General features: G+C 38.8%; 1 protein-coding gene across 1 annotated transcript in view; it reads right to left on the bottom strand.

Moving 5' to 3' along the window:
* itga1 (integrin, alpha 1) overlaps positions 1 to 19,434 on the bottom strand; it is a 65,144-nt gene that overhangs the window by 19,480 nt on the left and 26,230 nt on the right. The window contains exons 2-4 of the mRNA XM_084935512.1: positions 16,702 to 16,822; positions 5,097 to 5,206; positions 666 to 754 (exon numbers count right to left, since the gene is read on the bottom strand). Coding sequence (XP_084791638.1) covers positions 666 to 754; positions 5,097 to 5,206; positions 16,702 to 16,822 — 320 coding nt within the window. The remainder of the gene's footprint in view (positions 1 to 665; positions 755 to 5,096; positions 5,207 to 16,701; positions 16,823 to 19,434) is intronic.

Here is a 19,434-nt window from a genome sequence, read left to right as displayed (position 1 = left end):
GAAAATTCCATAACAATGCATGTAATAGTTCAGGAAAATCAGTGCACCACTGTGATGGCTCAACAAGCAGGCATAATGAGTGGCACGGCTATAAATTAGTATTGTAAATGTTCAGTAAATGACTAAACACACATGCAGTCCAGCTGGTGATTAGATTGTGTTGAAATGTGTTAACAAACTCATTATTTGCTCATTATCATGTCATATGTTTCCTCTGGTAGCCTGATTTATACCAAATGTTTTGGGTGTTCCACCTTATAAATACAGACATGGTGTTGACATGTTGTGTAAATCACATTGAGGGTTTAAACTGCAGCTCCACCTCACATTTCTACATTAAATTTTCATACACGAACCATTCAAGAAGTTGCAAAAACGTGCATTTACTGGCGCTGTAGTTTTGACACATTGGTGATCCTCAGGTTTAAATAAAGTTTTACTAGAGTTCTTAAGCACAACCCTACATGTTTAAACACTTCAACATTACCACAATTGATTCACAGCATCCTGTTACGTTCCCAGGACACGGAGCCTGACTTTTCCATGGAGGCCAAAGGTTTAGTGAGTGTTCTGTAAATTCGCTGCTGAGTAGTCTTGCAGCAAATATGCAAAGATCAGTCCTTCTTCTTCTTGTCTATAGAAAATGTAGAGGACTTCCTGCTTACCAGAAATCCTCCTTTGGGATTCGTTACCAGTGTGCTTCCCATGGTCATGTTTTCCTTCACTTCATGCAAGTTGGGAATGGTTGTGTTTTCTAAAAAAAAAAAAAAAAAGAAGAAGAAAAAACTAGATGAATAACAGAGTGAGACAAACAGAGAGCAGCACAGCTGGGTAAATTTCTCGTTTTCATTTTCCCACAAGAAAAGTGCTGCCTATCCCAAAGAATGACATGAGACTAAATATACTCTGCTATATTACTTTACCATGTGGCCCCTCTGTGTGTAGCTTATGGCTATTAACTAAGAATATGGAGCACAACAAAAATATTTTGTTGGTAAACAGCCTGTTTGTTGTGAAGGGGAAAGAATTAGGGGAATCATTAAACCAACCCAACATGTGTCTAAAATTAGCAGCTTGGGAATGTTTTGGATAGGAATTCGTTTTTCCTTCTGCAAATCTGTGAAACATGCCTTTTCAATTTTGAATGTTGCTCCCTGAGAAGTGATTTTGATGTGAAACAATTTCTGATTGCCATTCGCACATGTGCAACAGATCTGTTAGCAGTTAGTACGTTAAATTTTTACCCTATACGTCCTTTCCGGGTGGGTTTTTTCCCTCTATTTCCTTCCCACACACTCACTAAAGTATACTAATAAAGGCAGCACAATCGGGCTCCCTGCTGGCCTCAGGATGAAAAAAATCCTTGTCTTTCATAAACAAACTTGCATTTAAAACAACATTAAACTGTGACGTGGGTCTGAATTGATTTGGAAAGTGACCCATCCTTATTTCTTAACTCCAATGACACAGTTCAGGACCCTGCAGCTCATGATGCCCACGTGGGACTGGAACGAGCGACAGACACCGAAATACAAGCTTTTTCCTCAGTAATGCTTGATAACAATCAGAACAAATCGGACCTATCAGAGCGCTGCTCCTGCTCTGGTGCTCTGCCTGTGATTTCCTAGATTGTGGCTCTAAACTGCAGTGAGTTTTCACAACACTGAAAAACAGTAAACTAATTATTACTATGGCAAATCAGCTTCATAATCAGTCTTTGTTTTAAATCCATTTCCCAATTTCCTAGAATACCCAAACATTTCACATGAGTAGTTTTCAGTCATGGCTGATTGATTTAGTCAAAAGCAGGGCTGGTATTTTGTTTACTGAACACAAGTGAACTCACTTATACACCTCAGAACATTTTTATCAGTGCAGTGGCTGACGCGACCGATTGAAGTGTGTCTGCTGCCGCAGCCCTGCATGCCCACTTCTGATCAGATTGTTTTCAGTGGAAATCCTGGTGACAGACGTACCAAGATGAGGTGCTCCAACCTGTATTTGTGCCACTCTTGCAGCAGTACTCCACCCTGCGGCTGTTTCAGGGCGACAATGCCCACCCCCACACTGCTAGAGCAGTTCAGGCCTTTCTGGATAAGAAGCACATCCGGACACTTCCTTGGCCAGCATTTAGTCCTGATATGTCTCCTATTGAACAAACCTGGCACATGCTGAGTCAACATGTTCATCAGAGACAGCCACAGCCACTGACCACTGCACAGCTGCAGGAAGGGAGAGCAATTCCTCAACAACAGATCCGGACACTTGTATTGTCCGTCCTCAGATGGGTGACTGCTTGTATCATTTCAAATGTCTTCTGCGTGCATGTATATATATATATATAAAAAAATACATACATATATATATATATATATATATATATATATATATATATATATATATATATATATATATATATATATATATATATATATAAATAATAAGACAAAATCTATTTGAAAACCCAAACTTGTGTTTTGTTTTTGGATGAGTATATGTGAGAAAAGGCAGACTGACTTTACAATTATACAACTGACGCATCATGTTTGTCATTTGGTTTCAATTTTCTAAACAGAATGCAAAAATACAGCCGAGGTGTTTAGTAACCAACCCCTCCAAAATTGTGGGTGCTGTTCTTCCTCATCAGTATTTCATAATGGCCATGGCATAACCGCCTCCCAGTTTTACTGGTCAGACTGAAGAGTCATTAAAAATTACAACACAACAGCCACTAACTTTGCTCATTATGGTTTGGCTTCGCTCGTCTGTGCTGGGAAAATGTAAATCCATTATGGAGGCAGATGTGGCAATGAGAGATTGTGAGGAGTCGTCAGTGGGCATAGACTGAAATGATGAAGAGTGACAGATGACTGACAAGCCCTTTACTTATTTAAAACATTTACATGAACACATCCTGCTGAATTGCGCAAGGTTTTTCTACTGTTATAGAAATATCCAAGAATACTTTATATATCCATCAACTGATCCTAAAGAAACAAACAGGTCATGCATTTGCTTATCGTGTCTAGTTTCTTTTAAAAAAGTAAAATAAACCAGCACTGTTGTCATCATTTAAACTTCTCCTAGTTTGTCGCTGACTTGTCTGGCTCCAGATTCCCATTGGATGCTTTCCAGACAAAACTTCGGTCTGTGAGATTCAAGCTTTTTTTTTCTAAATCCCCCAAGATAAAGCAACTACAGCACTCTCCACTTCAGAGAAGGGAATTCCAACTGATCAGCACTTAAAACCAATAATTTAACAGCAGCCAAGCTGTTACCATGCTTACTTAGAAATTTTAAGGTGTCCAAGGCAACTGTGCTAAAGCGGTGACGTATCAGTCTCTAAAAGTTGCAGATCTGCTGCACGCACAAGCTCTCGGTTATTGCGTACACACACAGGCAGGCACTAATAGAGGCTTTGCAGACTACTGACCGGCAGCTAAGTTGTGTTTATCTGTTTAATTTAGATAAATTGGAAGGCTGAAACATTAAAACCTTGTTTATTTGCTGTCTTCCTGTTCCGATGGTTCCAGCTTCCTCCCCAGAAGACCCAGTCAGATATAAAAGTTAACTTACACACACATCAGACGCACACGCCCTGAAGCACTTGGATTTAGAGTATTTGTGCAGACAGTTAATTGAGACCTTCTCCCATGCACACCGGCAATTAAAATCCCCCTCATGCACATGTTCATGCACATATATAAACCAATCGGCCACTGAAAGATGAAGCGAATAACATGGATTATCTGTTACAATGACAACAGATATAATATGCAGCACCTGAATGATTGATCCCCGTGTTATTATTGCTTCCTTTTATCGAGTGACAAAGTGTGTCTAGAGAAGAGGTTGTGGTGGGTGGTTGGGTCAAACACACAGCTTTCACACAGGAGACTGTGATTCACTAATTAGATACCCATGTTTACTTATTACTTTAGAGTTAATTGATTGAGTTTTTACTTCTTTGAGGTCAGGCTTAGACACTTCTCGTGTCCAGGAATAACTGTTTAACTTTTTCACAGCATTAATCATATCAGTATAATTAATCATGTTAAAAGGTCCTGAAGCAGTGACGCTCCTGGGGCAACATTAAAATGTAAGGTTGTAACAATGATATCAGATTGCGTGTGTTGGACGCAGGAATAATTTTGAGTGCTTTACTTTCTTGCCAGGATTTCACTATGGTCATGGCATAAGCACATCTTAATTTTATGCTGAAGTTAATGGCAGAGGAGGTTTGGAACGGTGCAGTTACAGAGTCAGCAGAGCGTTGGCAACTTTTTTTTTATCCTTTAGCCTTCATTTATCCGATAGTGTTGGAGGAGGGATGCTGTGCATTCCTCTGCGTCAATATGAAAGTATTAACACAACAGGAGAGAAGGTAAAACATAACAGCCAAAATGTAAGGCCATCCTTGCAAAACATTGTTTTTAGTTTTCTACTTCATCACATGCATGACAAATTAGTCTTGTACGCCGTCTGAGTTCAGAAGCATTACGACTACATGATCAGTTGTAAACCTGTGATCAGTATGTCATAGCACTGAGCGTATTACTGATGATAATGGTGGAAGGTAGGCCACAAATATGCTCTCAAATGTGCTATTTGGGAGTCAATCAACAGAACTTCTTACTCCATGATAATAATCAGTAATATGATCACATGATTGTCATAATCTATCAGGAAATAAGTGGCCTTTTGCATGTCTAACAAGGTGATTTTTAATTTTGTGCACGCAAAATGTATCAACAATGAGAATCTTTTGTTATTAACTTCACTAAACAGTTTGAATTTGTTATTTTTCAGTACATTAGGAGCAATAATTTGGTACAATTATAAGTAGTGCGCATGAAGGTCATCGCTGTGAAAAGGGAAAAGTGCCCATAAAACAACAAATGTGACACTGACCACTGAGTGATCACTGTGTGTAAGTTTGATTAAAATCTGGCCAATACTGCAGGAGGAGCTGCATTTCTTGTGAACTGTAGCTGGACAGAGGGACAGGTGGTTGTCTTGGCATTGCATGAACTCATTGCCTCCTTCAGCTAGATCAGCTAAAACTGTACACGTGTGCACACAAATAGTTTTCTTACTGGGCAGCTCCAGTTTGATGCAGTTGTTGTTATCTCTCCCCACGGGACATTTGTAGACGTCTCCGGTTCTTTTACTCGGCTGTCCTGACAGTGGAGATCCAATCAGAACCCTGAAAAAAATAAGGACGAGTTGGGAATGGTTACATGGAAAGCCATCCAACATCCACACTACAGCGTGACCGCTTTACAATTGTGATAACAACCGCAATTCAGATGTTATTGCAGCGATTAGAAGCAGTGACTCTGAGATCCACTTCTGAGGTCCACAGCTACTTAGACATGGTTTAATTATACTTGTATAGCAATTGAACGTAAACCATGGTTCACACTGCCTAGTAAAGATGTTATAGTTTATTGTGATTGGCTTGCGAGTTTGTGGCTGCAGTTTTATTATATAATCACTCTGACACAATAACAAAGAAATAGCTGGAAAAAAACAACAACAGTTAATCTCATTTAGCTCTCACCAGCACCACATAGTAATGGAAGATAACTCCCAGCTGTTTTTATAGCACTTCAGTGTTACGTTTAATGTGCTGGACAAGTTCAATATGTGTCTTGTGTGGGTTTTATTACACTGTGTCTCTCCATCAGTGCACTGATGCTAAAAAAAAAGTTTGGTCATCTGCCTTCCTCTAAACACTCAAGCTTATTAACATTCCTGACTCTAATGGACCCTGTGTCATTTGAAGCAAGACCCAGAGAGGAACAACAACACACTCCACGAACTTTCTGCTGCCAGCTGTCTGTGAGAAACATTGTAATTATTTACAGCATTGAACGAGCACTCTTTTCACTCAGAAATGAAAAAATAAACACTTCATAATTACTTCATTAATGATAAGTTAAGTGTTCTTCCTGCTCGTGTCACTGCAAAAAAGAGCAGCTTTAACAAGGGAATGATTGACAACCACTTAAATATTTCAACAGCGGTTCAAAGCACTGGTATGCAACTTTGTCCATGTATTCATGCTGCACACAGGATGAATGACTTTCCCGATCCAATGGATTTTCAAAACTGTTCTTAACATGAAAACCAGGCTTGTACAGGCTGTTGTTATTACATAAAGTTAAGTTTTAAAGGCAAAGCCGTGTGAATAACTGTATGTAAAATGTGTGCTGGTGTCATCAACTCTAGATGACTCAGAACTTTCTCCAACAGGGTGTATTTGAAGTCAAACCATGGTCTTTTTCCCCCAACAGTAACTGAGTCATTTTGGCTCGCAGACGTAACCAAAGTAGAAAAGTGAAAATAAGCAGCTACGAGAGGGAAAATTGAAACGGTGTCCAGATTCCACCGTTTAGCTGAACGGCAACTAAATGGGTCGTTTTCAGATTGAATGAACAAAGATTGATCCTATCATACTATCTGCTTGTTGGGATTTGCATCTACTTCAAAATCAGCTCAATAGCTATGTTTTTGTGACAAGGAAAAGAAAACACCTGTTATTAAAATTCTCATTGGTTTGTTGTTAGTATGATAAAAGGGTAAAAATGGCAGTATGGTAACAGGTTGCACAGTAAATGTGAACATGTTAGGATGCTGAATATAGAATTAAACAACTGAAAATGAAGCTGCTAGCTCGGCTTACAACTCTGAATCCCGGTTTATTTGATAATTACTCTTTTTCACTAAGTAGTTTTTCCCAAAAGAAAAAGATCAGGGATGCAAGTGGCAGGAAATGAGCTTCCTCCAAAGCATGTCTGGGATCTGCTTTGGAGATAGAGCAACAAGCTCAAAGAGCTGCTAAACCTCCACAACAAAATGAGAAAGCTGTGGCAGTTTTGACATCTAATTAGGCTGGCACCTGGAAATCTTGTAGGTGAGATATTTGGGACGTGTCCCATCAGGAGGAGACTGCTGGAAAACACAGAGCAAGCTAGGAAAATTATGTCTCTCAGCTGGGAGCGCCCCCAGATACGCTGGAAGACATCGCTAGGGAGAGGGATATCCGGGCACCTCTGTTACCTTCTGCCCCCACAAACCATAATTCATCATTGGATGAATATTATATGGATATTTTTCAGCAAAAAATAGGTTACAAGTTCTTAAACCTTAAAACTCTTTAAATGTTGAATTTCTACAATAATAACAAATCATTTTCACATGATTTAAAAAATGAAAACATTGCACTTTTCTGAAACCTTTCCCAGCAATGTTGTGGAGAGCAGACAAATCTTGGGGTTAGCCAAGGTTACAAGAGGCTCCAGCGAAAAGCTGAACCGCCTGTGCCACATGTAACAGCTTTTCTCTGCCCACCCTCGCTGACGGTTAAGGCATCTGTAACTAATCAGTCACCTCCCACTTATAGCAACCTGCGTGTTACATCACCATGTGATTGCTATATTTTCTCATTAAAATATTTTCCCAAGCGTAACACTGAGAGCTACAGGTCGTCTCTAATTTTTCCCCACTAAACCTCTGTAAATCATTCAGCCTCTGTCATGTCCTCCCTCCGCTCGCAGCGTGCTTTGCCCTCATCACTAGTGTGAAACAGAACAAAATCAAGCTTTTTGGATGATATGTAGCACACATGTTTGACTGCACTGAGGAGTTTCAGTTGCAAATGGCTCCACTGATTAGCAGTAAGTGAATTACTACAAGTGATCTCATATGATCTCGATAAGTTAACTAGTACAAAGCACCATCAGGTATAGCCATGCAGGAAAGGATCAGCGATTATAGTGCAACAGGTCTGACTTTAGAGTAACTAAAGGAGTTTGCAGAAAGCAGAAGAGATAAAAGATTTTAAAAATATGTTTCCATGTTTATTTTAGCAAGAAGCCACGGATGCTTGGTTTCATTGTATTAACAGGCTGGGTATGTGAATACTCTGGCGGGCAGTTTAAGGTTAACAGCTAGTAGTAAAAACAAGGACCTTCATTACAGCCGCAGCTGGTGTGCTCGCCTCAGCTTAATTTTACAAGCGAATCAGTGTTTTTTTCCTTTTTTTATTATTTTCTGGAGTAGAATTTAACCGAATGAACACTTGTCTTGATACATGTGCACATTTTTGGCCAGAATTCTCTTAAACAAAAATATTCATTGGGAAAAAAAGACACATTTAAAAAATGTATTATACCTCTATTACTTAGGAAAAAAAACAGTTTTTTTTCTGTTGTCTGTTATATAACATTAGGGATGCTCGTGGCAATTCATTTCTTAATCAGCTAAACAGGTCAGTTAAGAAACAGTCAAATATTAAGTTAAATTTGAAAACGGTTTAAAAAAAAAAAATCCCCATTCCAAAATGTCACACGACAATCTCATTGGCTCACGGAGTTATGATGTCACTACACTTTGATCTTAAACGGGTGAGAAACAGCAATTTGTAGTTTGTGTCTTCGCAGCATTTGTGTTTGCAGCTTTCACACGTTCACCACAGAAACTTTTGGAAACCTTTTCAGAGTTGTCGTGTACAACCTTCAACATGTATCCAACAAGACACCAACCAAGGCAAAAAGATTACGCCGCTTCTCCTTCCTGTCGTGGCCAGCCAAATGACCTCTTAGCCGTCCAAAGGGCATTACATGACAGTAGGAAGGAAAACTACCATCTCCAGAATAAAATTCAACAGATTGAAGACGAGAAACTTCAACTGGAGGAGAAGTGTAGACAGATGGAAGCGCAAAATAAGAACCTGGAAGAAAGACAACAACGCCAGCCCGACATAACAATTATTAATGAGGGCTGGGGAATCAAGTTTGGACAAGCCCGAGAGCAGATTGTCTTCCTAATTAAGGAAAACAAGCAAAAGAGCGCGGAACTAAAGGAGATGTCCAACCAGCTTAAAGACAGCAAAGCTACTGTTGAGAAGACAGAATGGGATCTCCAATATATGGACCAAATTAATCGGCTGCTCCAAACAAACTTCGATGAAGCTGTGAAAAAAAATAAAGAAATCCTCCAACAGAAGGAAGAACAGGAGAAAAAGCAAAGAGACATGGAGCACAAACTCAAAGTCACGGAGGAAAAATAGAGAACGCTGAAAGTAAAGTTGGATGATACACTGCGCCAAAATAAAGACCTTCAAGAGAAAGAAAGATTGAAAGAAGAGAAGTGTATTGTCGAAGACTTTGAGGGTAAAAACCTAAAACTGCAACAGTTTTGTAGTGAACTGAAGGACAAAACAAGTGAACTAGAAGGGGAAAAAGAAAAACTGGACAAACAATGCTCACACATGCAGAAAAGGATGGATCAAATGGCAAGAAACAACTCCGAGCTCACTACCCAGCCAACATTTATATGTGGGGCCCATATGGTTTGGAAATGGGCTGAAAAATGGGCCCCATATAGGATTGTCCGCAGGTTCCGTAATGGCCCCATGTTAAACGCCCATATAGGTGTTATGTTGGTAAAATCTGGGAACTAAATGGGCCCCAACTGGGCAAAGTACACAGAAACCCCCCCGGGCCCCATCTTTCAAGTTTTTTGTGGGTACCATGTGGGCACCACAAAGACTAAAAAGTGGGTTTTAAGTGGGATTGTCCGCGGGTTCCATAATGGCCCCATTTTATAAGCCCATCTCGGTGTTATATTGGTAAAATCTGGGAACTAAATGGGCCCCAACTAGGCAAAGTACATAGAAATCAACCCGGGCCCCATCTTTCAAGTTTTTTGTGGGTACAACATGAGCTAAAAAGTTGGAATGGCATTATCAGTGGGTTCTGTAGTTGCATCTTACTTCTAGTTTGAATTGGCTAATTTCTGGCACTGGGTGGGCCCCATGTAGCAAAACAGTCACAAAATCAATTTATCAGACGGCCAATACGACACCAAATATATTAAAGCTGACCGCAAACAAAAACTAGTTTGTAAATAAAACCATTTCAAAAATCACGAGGGTACACAAAACAACATTTTTCACATTTATTTTGTCCAACTGTGACTTTTAAACTTTTAAAAATTACACAGCCTTTGTACGTGCTATGGAGTTTTTACGTGTTTTGGAATTTTCACGTGTTTTGGGGTTTGTACGTGCTTTGTCTCTAGCAGGCACCATAAATATACTTTTATTTATTCACTCCACATAAAATCTAATAAATAAATCATATAATACAAAAACCAACTATTTACATTTCAACTTTTAACTATTTAAATTTTCAGCGTTTTCCTTTTAACCCTTAGATGCACATGACCCCACGGGTTGTTTTTCTTCAAAATCTTTAAAATGAAAAGTTGCAATATATTCATATTCTAGGTACTCCTCATAAAATATGTTTGTAACATGAAGCCATTTCTATTTTTATTTATTTTTTCATTAATTAAAAAAAAATGCAGTTTTTGTATCACTACCCCACTCTTCCACAAGTGGGGTCAAAAATGACCCCAAGCAGTTCCTATGGATTCTATGAAACTTTCATTGTTAGCAACAAATAAAGAGGGTCTCGTACATTTACGAGCATTTAATTTCCTGGATTTAACGGTTTAAAAGTTTAATAGGTCTTTGAACTTGATAATAAAATTGAGTCCATTATTAGCAAAAAGAATAAAAAAAGAGCAAAAAAAATGCTTAATAAATAATAATTGTTTTAAACTTAAGCTTTGTAATTGTAGCAGATTTCATTATGTCTGTAATTTTTTATTTAGCCCCACAGTAGTAAAAGCCATAAATGGGAGTAAGATTTATTACTGGTATTTTACACAGCATTTAGCTATAGTAACATGTTCTGCATTTTCCTACTTCACCATGTGATCTGAACAGCTGCACTCTCTTAATAAATTAATAACCAAACATTTCTCAGTAACCAATAACTAGATGGAACAGCACAGTATCTAAGAGAGAGATCAGACAGTGTTTGAGCTAAAGAAGCTGTGTGTTTCTTTTGGGGGCTTTTTGCACACTGATCCACCACCGTTTTCCTATAGTACAACGCATATCTGGTAACATTACCGTAAACGTGACCAGTAGGTTCAGGTTCAGATCAGAAAACCGTTTCAGCTGCAGGCATCTACTGCTGTAATTTAAACAATCACCTCATACGCCTCATGTTTTACACCCCTATAAGGTGAGCTTGCTACACTGCACATGAATATCACGTGATATGGCATGACTAGCTCATGTTCAAACATTTAAGATACTGTTCAGCCATTTTGTTTACTGGGTAGTGCATAATGGCCGAGTAACCTGAGTGGGAATCCAGTAAAGCCAAAAAAAGAATAATTTTTTTTAAGATAAGATAAGATACCTTAGTCCCACAAGGGGAAATTTCATGTTAATTAATTACAAATACCTTATAGGAAAACCTAAGAAAAGGTTGCAGAAGTACAGAAAAAAAACTGCCGTGTACGTTACAGTATGTAAATTCAAAAACTGTAGAGAGAGAATGGCGGAATGAAAACAGAATAAGAAAAGATGAACTTTATTGAGTAGAATATAGGCAGTAAGAGTTTAGCAATTAACTTTTAATTATGTTTGCCAAAGACAATGACAGTAAATTAACCCAGTTCTACCTGCTAGCTAAAGATGTTATGCTTCTCCCCCTTAGGGACTAGTAAAAGCACTATACAAATACAGGCCATTTACCATTTATACCGTTTAGGACAACTATAGAAAGTTACTAAAATAATCATTGATGAAAACTTATCAAACTTTGAGTATTTAGCTTTGTCATAGTTTTCGATTCTTTGGTATCCTTTTGTCCTCCACGTTCTCAAACACCAGGGAGAGAAAAGGCGGCAACTGACGAAAGACCGCGAAGACTAGACGCTAGGCGGTGCAATCTGCTCCTCCCTCTTTTTAAACGAGCCAATAGGAGCCGCTCACATTAAAAACAACTTTATTTAAAAAATAATTTAACACCTGATACAAACATTTTAAAAGTCAAACAATACACAAGTTTAAAAGAAAAAAAATATTTTTAATAGTTTTTTAAGCATAGGGATGGTTAATATGTTTAGAAAATTAATATATAATATTTGTCAAATAATTGTCACCCAAATCAACATCATAATAAAAATATAATTAATAAAATATATAATAATGATGATAAGAATAATAATAATAACAACAGAAACAGTTTACCTAAAAGCTCTTCTAACATTAGACTGCTTTTGAAAAGTTTCAATAGTGTGGGGAGTTACACAGTTGAAGTGTGACTGCTTGAAAGACCCCATTCCCTCTCCTTTCTACTATTTGAAAGAAAATATAAATTATTTCTGGTTATATAATTTGAGGGCACAAGTTTGAAGAGTAACATTTTAACAGATCGGTAATATACTTCAGGAGCTTTACTGGATCTGATTAACCAAAACTTCCAACTTCCATGTACTGTCTTTTCTCTAATACAGTAGAGTGTATCTGATCTACTAAAAATCCTCAACCGCATGTTTGCTCAAGTAAATAGTCTTAATTGTTTGAACAACCAGTAATCCTTAATTTGCAAATGCCAAATCTGGATTTTGTCTGTGTAATTCACTTTTATCTTAGGTTTTTTATTTGTATTTTTTTATTTTCTTTTTTTCTACTCTTGTGTCTGTTTTAATCACTTATTATTGCTGCTGTGACAAGTGAATTTACCTAAGAAGAATCATGAAGTCCTTATTTGATCTTATCTGAGCCTCACCATGCAGCCTACCATGCAGAGTACTGAAAGTTCAAATTAAGTACTTAAAATGAAATCTAAAATTAAAAAGTAACCAGTTTCAAACCAGTTATTTCGAATAGTGTGCGGAGTGTTTTGAGTAACATTGAATGTTCAAAAACACCAAAGTTCCTATAGTCTCACTTGACAGCTGGGGTGTAGTGTCTGATAACACATAACATCTTGAGGTCTCAACGTGGATTTTGAGTACATTCGCTAGCCAAGGCTAAATACTGAGGGGGTCAAAAATGAAGGGTAAAGAACATCTGACTGTACGTAAGGATAGCAAAAGTGATAGACTGAGGTTGTGCCAAATATGTTAAAGTTAGGGTGATTTGTTAGAGAATGGTACCCCATGGGTGCCGTCTGCAGGTTATAAAAGAGAGTTATGTTCATACTTTCTTTTGAGATTCTTTTTACAATTTGACTTTCAGAACTCCCTGGGTTGTGTGCAATCTGTGATGGGCTTGTTTGGAATGAATCCTCCTTTATTCAAATAACACTTTCTCTGGCTCTTCACAGAAGAAGAATCCTCACATAAGCATGTGCTACCATTTTGAACCAATGTACACATTTACCATCACTGACCCAACTAGGACCTACATTAGATGCCCACCCATATGGCTTTAATGTGAGAAACCCAAGTGGGTCCCATATATACTAAACAATCTTGAGCCCACATAAAATATATGCCCATATTAACTTAACATAAACCGTATGGGGCCCACATAGACATTTTTCAGGGTCTGACTTGCATTTGCCCATGTGCGACCCATATAGTTTGACCAGGTGGGCCCCACCTGTGTCATCAGTACTAAAAAATATATTGATTACCTCACTTTGCCCCACCTGGGGCCCACATAGACATGTTTTCAGGGTCTGACTTGCATTTGCCCATGTGCGACCCATATAGTTTGACCAGGTGTTCCCCACCTGTGTCATCGATATTAAAACATATATTGATTACCTCACTTTGCCCCACCTGGGGCACACAACAACAGCCTATCCTTAAATGACTGTGTTTGCCCATGTCTATCCCAGGTGGAAAACCCAAGTGGGTCCTACATGTGTTTCCCATTTTGGACCAAGTTAAGTGTTTCCCATGTTTGACCCAACTAGGACCTACTAAAAGTGTCCACTTGGGATTGCCCATATGGGTTTAATGTGAAAAACCCAAGTAGGCCCCATACAAAAAGCCCAGTTGAGCCCATGCCCACATGGTACCCATCCAGACCAAGCAAAAACCAGGTGGGGCCCATATATACATGTTGGCTGGGTAAGGGGATATTGTTGGAATACAACAACTTGAAGCGCAAACACACTGAAATGCAGGCGCAAAAGCAAGAACAAGACAAAATACATGACGACCTGCAGCGTACGCTCCAAGATATCCACAGAAGAAATGAGGAGCTACAAGACATGTACAAAGAAGTACAACAGAGAAACGCAGACATGCACAAAGACAAGCTAATGCAGGAAGAAACATCCAAAGAGCTCAAGGAAAAGCTTGAAGAAAAACGAGCAACACTGGAAGAGGTGGAGAAAACATGCAAGAAGCTTGAGAAGCAAAATGCAGAAACCATCGATGAGTTGAGAACCCTCATCCTGGAAAAAAAAGCTCTTGTAGAAAAGTGCATGAAAAGGAAGAACAAACGCTTCCGCTGGCCCTGGAGGAGAGACTCTACTGCTTCCTCACCTGGTGTAGCCTCGTCTTGCTCCACCTCTGTTCACCTCCCCAACCAGTCCCGGCAGTTGACTGTCCCCTCCTGAGCCTGGTTCTGCCGGAGGTTTCTGCCCGTTTAAAGGCAGTTTTTCCTCCCCACTGTCGCCTAGTGCTTGCTCAGAGGGGATTGTTGGGGTTTTCTCTCCTCTACCTTGTTTCATTATTTACTTGTTAACGTTTTGTTCTTACTTCATTTTACCTTGTTTCATTATTTACTTGTTAACGTTTTGTTCTTACTTCATTTTACCTTGTTTCATTATTTACTTGTTAACGTTTTGTTCTTACTTCATTTTACCTTGTTTCATTATTTACTTGTTTAACTTTTTCTTTTTCAACTTATTTATAAAACAATAAACCAATTGAATTTATCCTTTGAGTATTTTTCATCTAATCTTTTCATCTATAACTTTTTCAAACATTCATATCTGTCGTTTATCTTCTTCTTGAAACCTCATAAATGGTGAAGGAAAAATCCTGGAACATGGTTCCAGGAAAAAGATAATTTAAAAAGGATAATTTAAATATGATTAATCTGTTTGGAAATCTGCAGGTAAACTGTCTGTCTGAGAAATTGATCAAATTAGAAGAGAGGTCAGCTGGATATTTAGATGTCACTCCTGTTATGCAAATTAATCAAATTCCTAAAGTGTAGTGTTGCTGATTTTGAATAAGACCTTGAAGGACAGAAGACACATTTTCCTGGTAAAATGATGGCTGTAAAATTGGTGAAAGGGAGCCTACCAACTGGTCTGCTTCTCCCACCCAGTTTGTCATGGTCCATGGGTCTTTGATCCAAGGTTTTGAGTCTTTGAGTTGAGGATTCATTCTAGTTTTGAATTTTAGGTTCTTTGGATTAGGTTTCTGTCGTGTTAATGTTTTGTTTTCTATTCACAAGGTTGTTTTTAATACATCTTGTTAATTTTCTGATGCTTTGTATAAGTTCTTTATGGTTTACTTTCTAGCCTTGTTTGTGCCTTCAGTTTCTGTTCACTTTAGTGATGTATTTAGTGAGTCTCCCTTTGTGTTTCTGTTCTGGCCCTCCTTCTGTCTCGTCTGTTTGTCTTTATCTTTCAAAGTTTCTTCATCTCTGTCTCAATGTCTCACATTCAGTCTGTCTTCTTGTCTGTTTTCTTTACTTACTTCCTGTCTTTAATTTGAAACGTTCAGTTTCCCTTCGTGTCTTGCGCAGCTTTTCTTCCTGTCCTGGGCCCTCACTGGTTCCCCGATTGTCTTCATTTCCTCTATCCTCATTACCTCTTGTACTTTCTCAGTCCTTCTTTGTCATTTGTCGTGTTGTCCATGACCATATCTGTGTGCCATGTAGCTCTGATTTCCATGTGCTGTCTGAATAAGTAATCCTAGTGTTTCTTGGATACTTGTATTCCCTGGCTGTTCTGAGAACTTTGCTATTTTAATTTAATTAGCATTAAATACACACCGTATGTTCGACTTTTGTCTTCTGAGTATTTCATTTAGATATGCAACTTCTTAGACACAGTGATCCATAAGACTGTTGGTTAATTAGTCCAACACTCTAATAAGGGAATTTGTGATAAACCAAAACGGTATGAAAACAGTCATCTCACCACCAAAGCTATCAATTTGATGTGAGAAAAGTCTCTTTACGACAAAAGACGTGGGACAAGATATGCCAACTAGATAAGCAGGAATGGATGCAATTTACTGAACGTATTCATACAATGACACTAAGTGTGGTGTGAAGTTACTGCATGAGATGAGCTTTTTTCTTTCTGTTTATTTAACCTTATGCTGCTGCAGACCTGTACCACATGTAAAGTGTTGCAAAAATGTTCCAGATAAGACACCTCGTGTGACTTTTAGGTAAAATATTAACACATGAAGTCATCTTTATTTTTACAACAAGGTTCGCGCTGGAACGGTCTTGTCTTTCAGCGAGCATCTGTGTGTAACCCACGTAAAATGAGGGTACCACTTTAAGGAGTGATAAATATGAGGAGAGATGGACAACCTGCCCAACCAATCGAAATGCACAGGTCCCAGTATGCTTTGATCGATGGGAAAGCAGCCTGCCGCTGTATGTCTCACCCACCTGCACTGTAGTGATGTGCGATACCACTAATTTTCTTTCCGATCCGATACCAAGTAATATTCAGGGTGGTATCGACAATACTGATCCGATACCGATACTTTGTACAAAAACTTGTGTGTTACATGTGAGATGCATGTGTTACATGTGAGATGTATGTGCAGGGATCACATACATCCGGCCTCCTGGTGACTTTAGCTCCTAAAAAACGCGCTGCTGATGACACTCACCATTTTCCCTCGCTGTTCTCAAACTGCTGGACAGTGTAGCCGAACATATCTTCCAGCGGTCCAGAGAAGGACAAACTGTTCTTCTGGTCCACGTTGAAGGAGAACACGCAGGTCAGCAGCACTGCAAAGATAATAGTAGAGAAAAGGTTACGCACACTTGCTGTTTGAGTCTGCTGTGCTGCTCTTCAGAGTGGGTTTACATAAACTGATGGACAAATACTGAAACAAAAGATGTGCGTATGCAGTTATTTCTAAGTGCAGAAGCCATAAACACTCAGTAAATATTTCTGAAACCCTCAAGATGCCTCTTGGAAATGAAAAAAAAAAGAGATCTACTAAAATACTTTGTAAATGTAATAAATAAAAGTTAGCATTTAGGTATTTTAGTTACAGCAAATATAAATAATTCTATTTATGTCAATATTAGTTACGGGTGCATGAAAATGATGTACCCAGATGAGGGCCGAACTTTGTGAACCACAGACATGCACACAGACACACACAGTCATTCTGGAAGAGGAATTTCGAACATCAATGTGAGCCATTTTGGTCAGGGTTCAATCTGACCTCCAGGACAATGGCTTCTTCTCTGCACTCTGACCAGTCTGGGTCTGTCTGTCACTGAGATGAGTATATCACAGAGCCTCTATATAAATCCATCCATGTCTCATTGTGCCTGCACCACAATGACACTCTTTATATCTACTGTGCCAGGAAATTCCTTCAATATAATTTATTCAATTCCCGGACCTTTGAGGGAGTGTAGAGGAGTAGAAGAACAGTGGGATTAAAAACAGAATGTGCAAAGGCAGACCGCATACATAGACATACAAGGATAAAGCAGCTATTTATCCTTTGATGGTAATGCTTTGGAGCTAATGTGTCTGAGAACCACATTAAAAGGTCTAGACTGAAGTAATTTTACATTTTTTAGCAACACCCAAGAACTGATTATGTTTTTTGGTTTGTCCATCAGATATTTCAGTGTGGTCCACACAGCAACATCCCAGACGGATTGCTTTGATATTTAGAAGAGACATTCACGAGCTCCAGAAAATGAATGAATGTTCTTACTCAGTCAATAAAACATCCCTGAATCTACACAATTTATTCTTCTGATTAAAAGCTTAAAATGATTACAGTAGCATCTAAAAGAGAGCCCTGTGAAAGTACATCCTGTGATTTAGCAGCTTATATGATTTTTATCAGGACTTTTCTGTGGTTGTGGATGAATTTTGACTCTTCTTTACAGCGCTGCTTCAGTTTAGTGACGTTTGCAGGCATTCGTTTATGCACAACTATCTTAAGGTCCCGCCACTGCATTTCAGTCAGGTTGAAGTCTGGACTTAGACTGAACCACTGCAACATCTTCACTCTTTTCTTTTTCAGTCATTCTGCTGTAAGTCTTCTGCTGTGGATGTTATCATTTTCCTGTGGCATGACCCAGTTTTGGTCAAGCTTTATCTGTTGGACAGATGTCCTCATTGTTGACTCTGGAATACTTCGCTGTTCAGAGAAGATCATGGTTGACTCAAAGACTGCAAGGTTCCCGTCCTATGGCCACAAAACAAGCACAAATCATCACCCCTCCACCACCGTGCCTCACAGTTGGTTTGTGCTGCTATGCTGAGTTTGGTTTTTGCATTGTGCATTATGGACAAAAATCTTCACTTTGGTCTTGTCTGTCCAAAGGATATTGTTCCAGAGGTCTTATTCTTTGTTCAGATGTAACTTGCCATGTTCTTTTTAGAGAGACAGAAGCTAAAGTTTTTCACACATATAGGTTTGGCCTTTTTCCCCCTTAAAAATAAACACCTTCATTTAGAAACTACATTTTGTGTTTACTTGTGTTATCTTTGTCTAATATTTAAATTTCTTTGATGATCTGACGAAAATGGGAAATCAGGAAGGGAGCAAACACTTTTTCACACCAGTGTAAAGACAATTTGGAATATCTGATATATAAAAATAATTCTGCATACAGTTGGGTCAAAGTAGCTACAGAGCCCACTTCAAGAGACCATTTAATTCGACTGTAAAGTAAAGAGTTTTTATATACTGCACTAGGAAGCGGACTTATTTTGGGAGCCAGCGTCTAGTGGTCACTCAAGGAACTTTTTTGTTTTTCTTCAGCACTGGCTTAATATTTCAGCCGAGGTTGTCTCTTGGCTCCATGCATTCAAATGTGCTTACTGGCTTACTAAAATCACAAACTGCTGAAAATGTGGAGTGGTCTCTTGTGCATATTAACAACACAAGAAAGCCACAGTGAGCAATACATGCAGGGATTAGCATATGTAAGCATCCCTCTCTGTAAACAGAGCAGTTGTAAAACTGCTAGTCACGTTTAAATGTCGATCATTTAGATTTCATATAAGATTTCACTTTTTAAATTTCCAGAGACCACGAAGGAGGCCTGCTGAGTCATATACAGGAACCCCAGATGAGAAGTATTATCCCCTCTGTTTCTCCCTCAGTCATTTCTGTACTTCCTCTGTGACCCCCTTTCCATCTCTCAGAGAAGCTCAATTTCCTTTTCCTATTAACCTGATTATACACATCCCCACAAATCCAAAGGTACACACGGACACACAGCTAATTTAGCTGATTTAAGATGGCTTCAGGCCAACCAGGCCTTTTCATTCATCACAGACTGAGCTCAAGTACAGTTCAGAGTCAAACCGGCCTGAGTTGTAAATCACTTAGGAACATCATTTGTCCACTGGCAGGCAC

The sequence above is a fragment of the Perissodus microlepis genome, chromosome 7 (genome assembly GCF_051167445.1).
Source record: "Perissodus microlepis isolate ML-2025 ecotype Zambia chromosome 7, ASM5116744v1, whole genome shotgun sequence".
NCBI lineage: Eukaryota > Metazoa > Chordata > Actinopteri > Cichliformes > Cichlidae > Perissodus > Perissodus microlepis.
The sequence above is the reverse complement of the archived record's forward strand: the minus strand, read 5'-3'. Positions and strand labels throughout refer to the sequence as shown.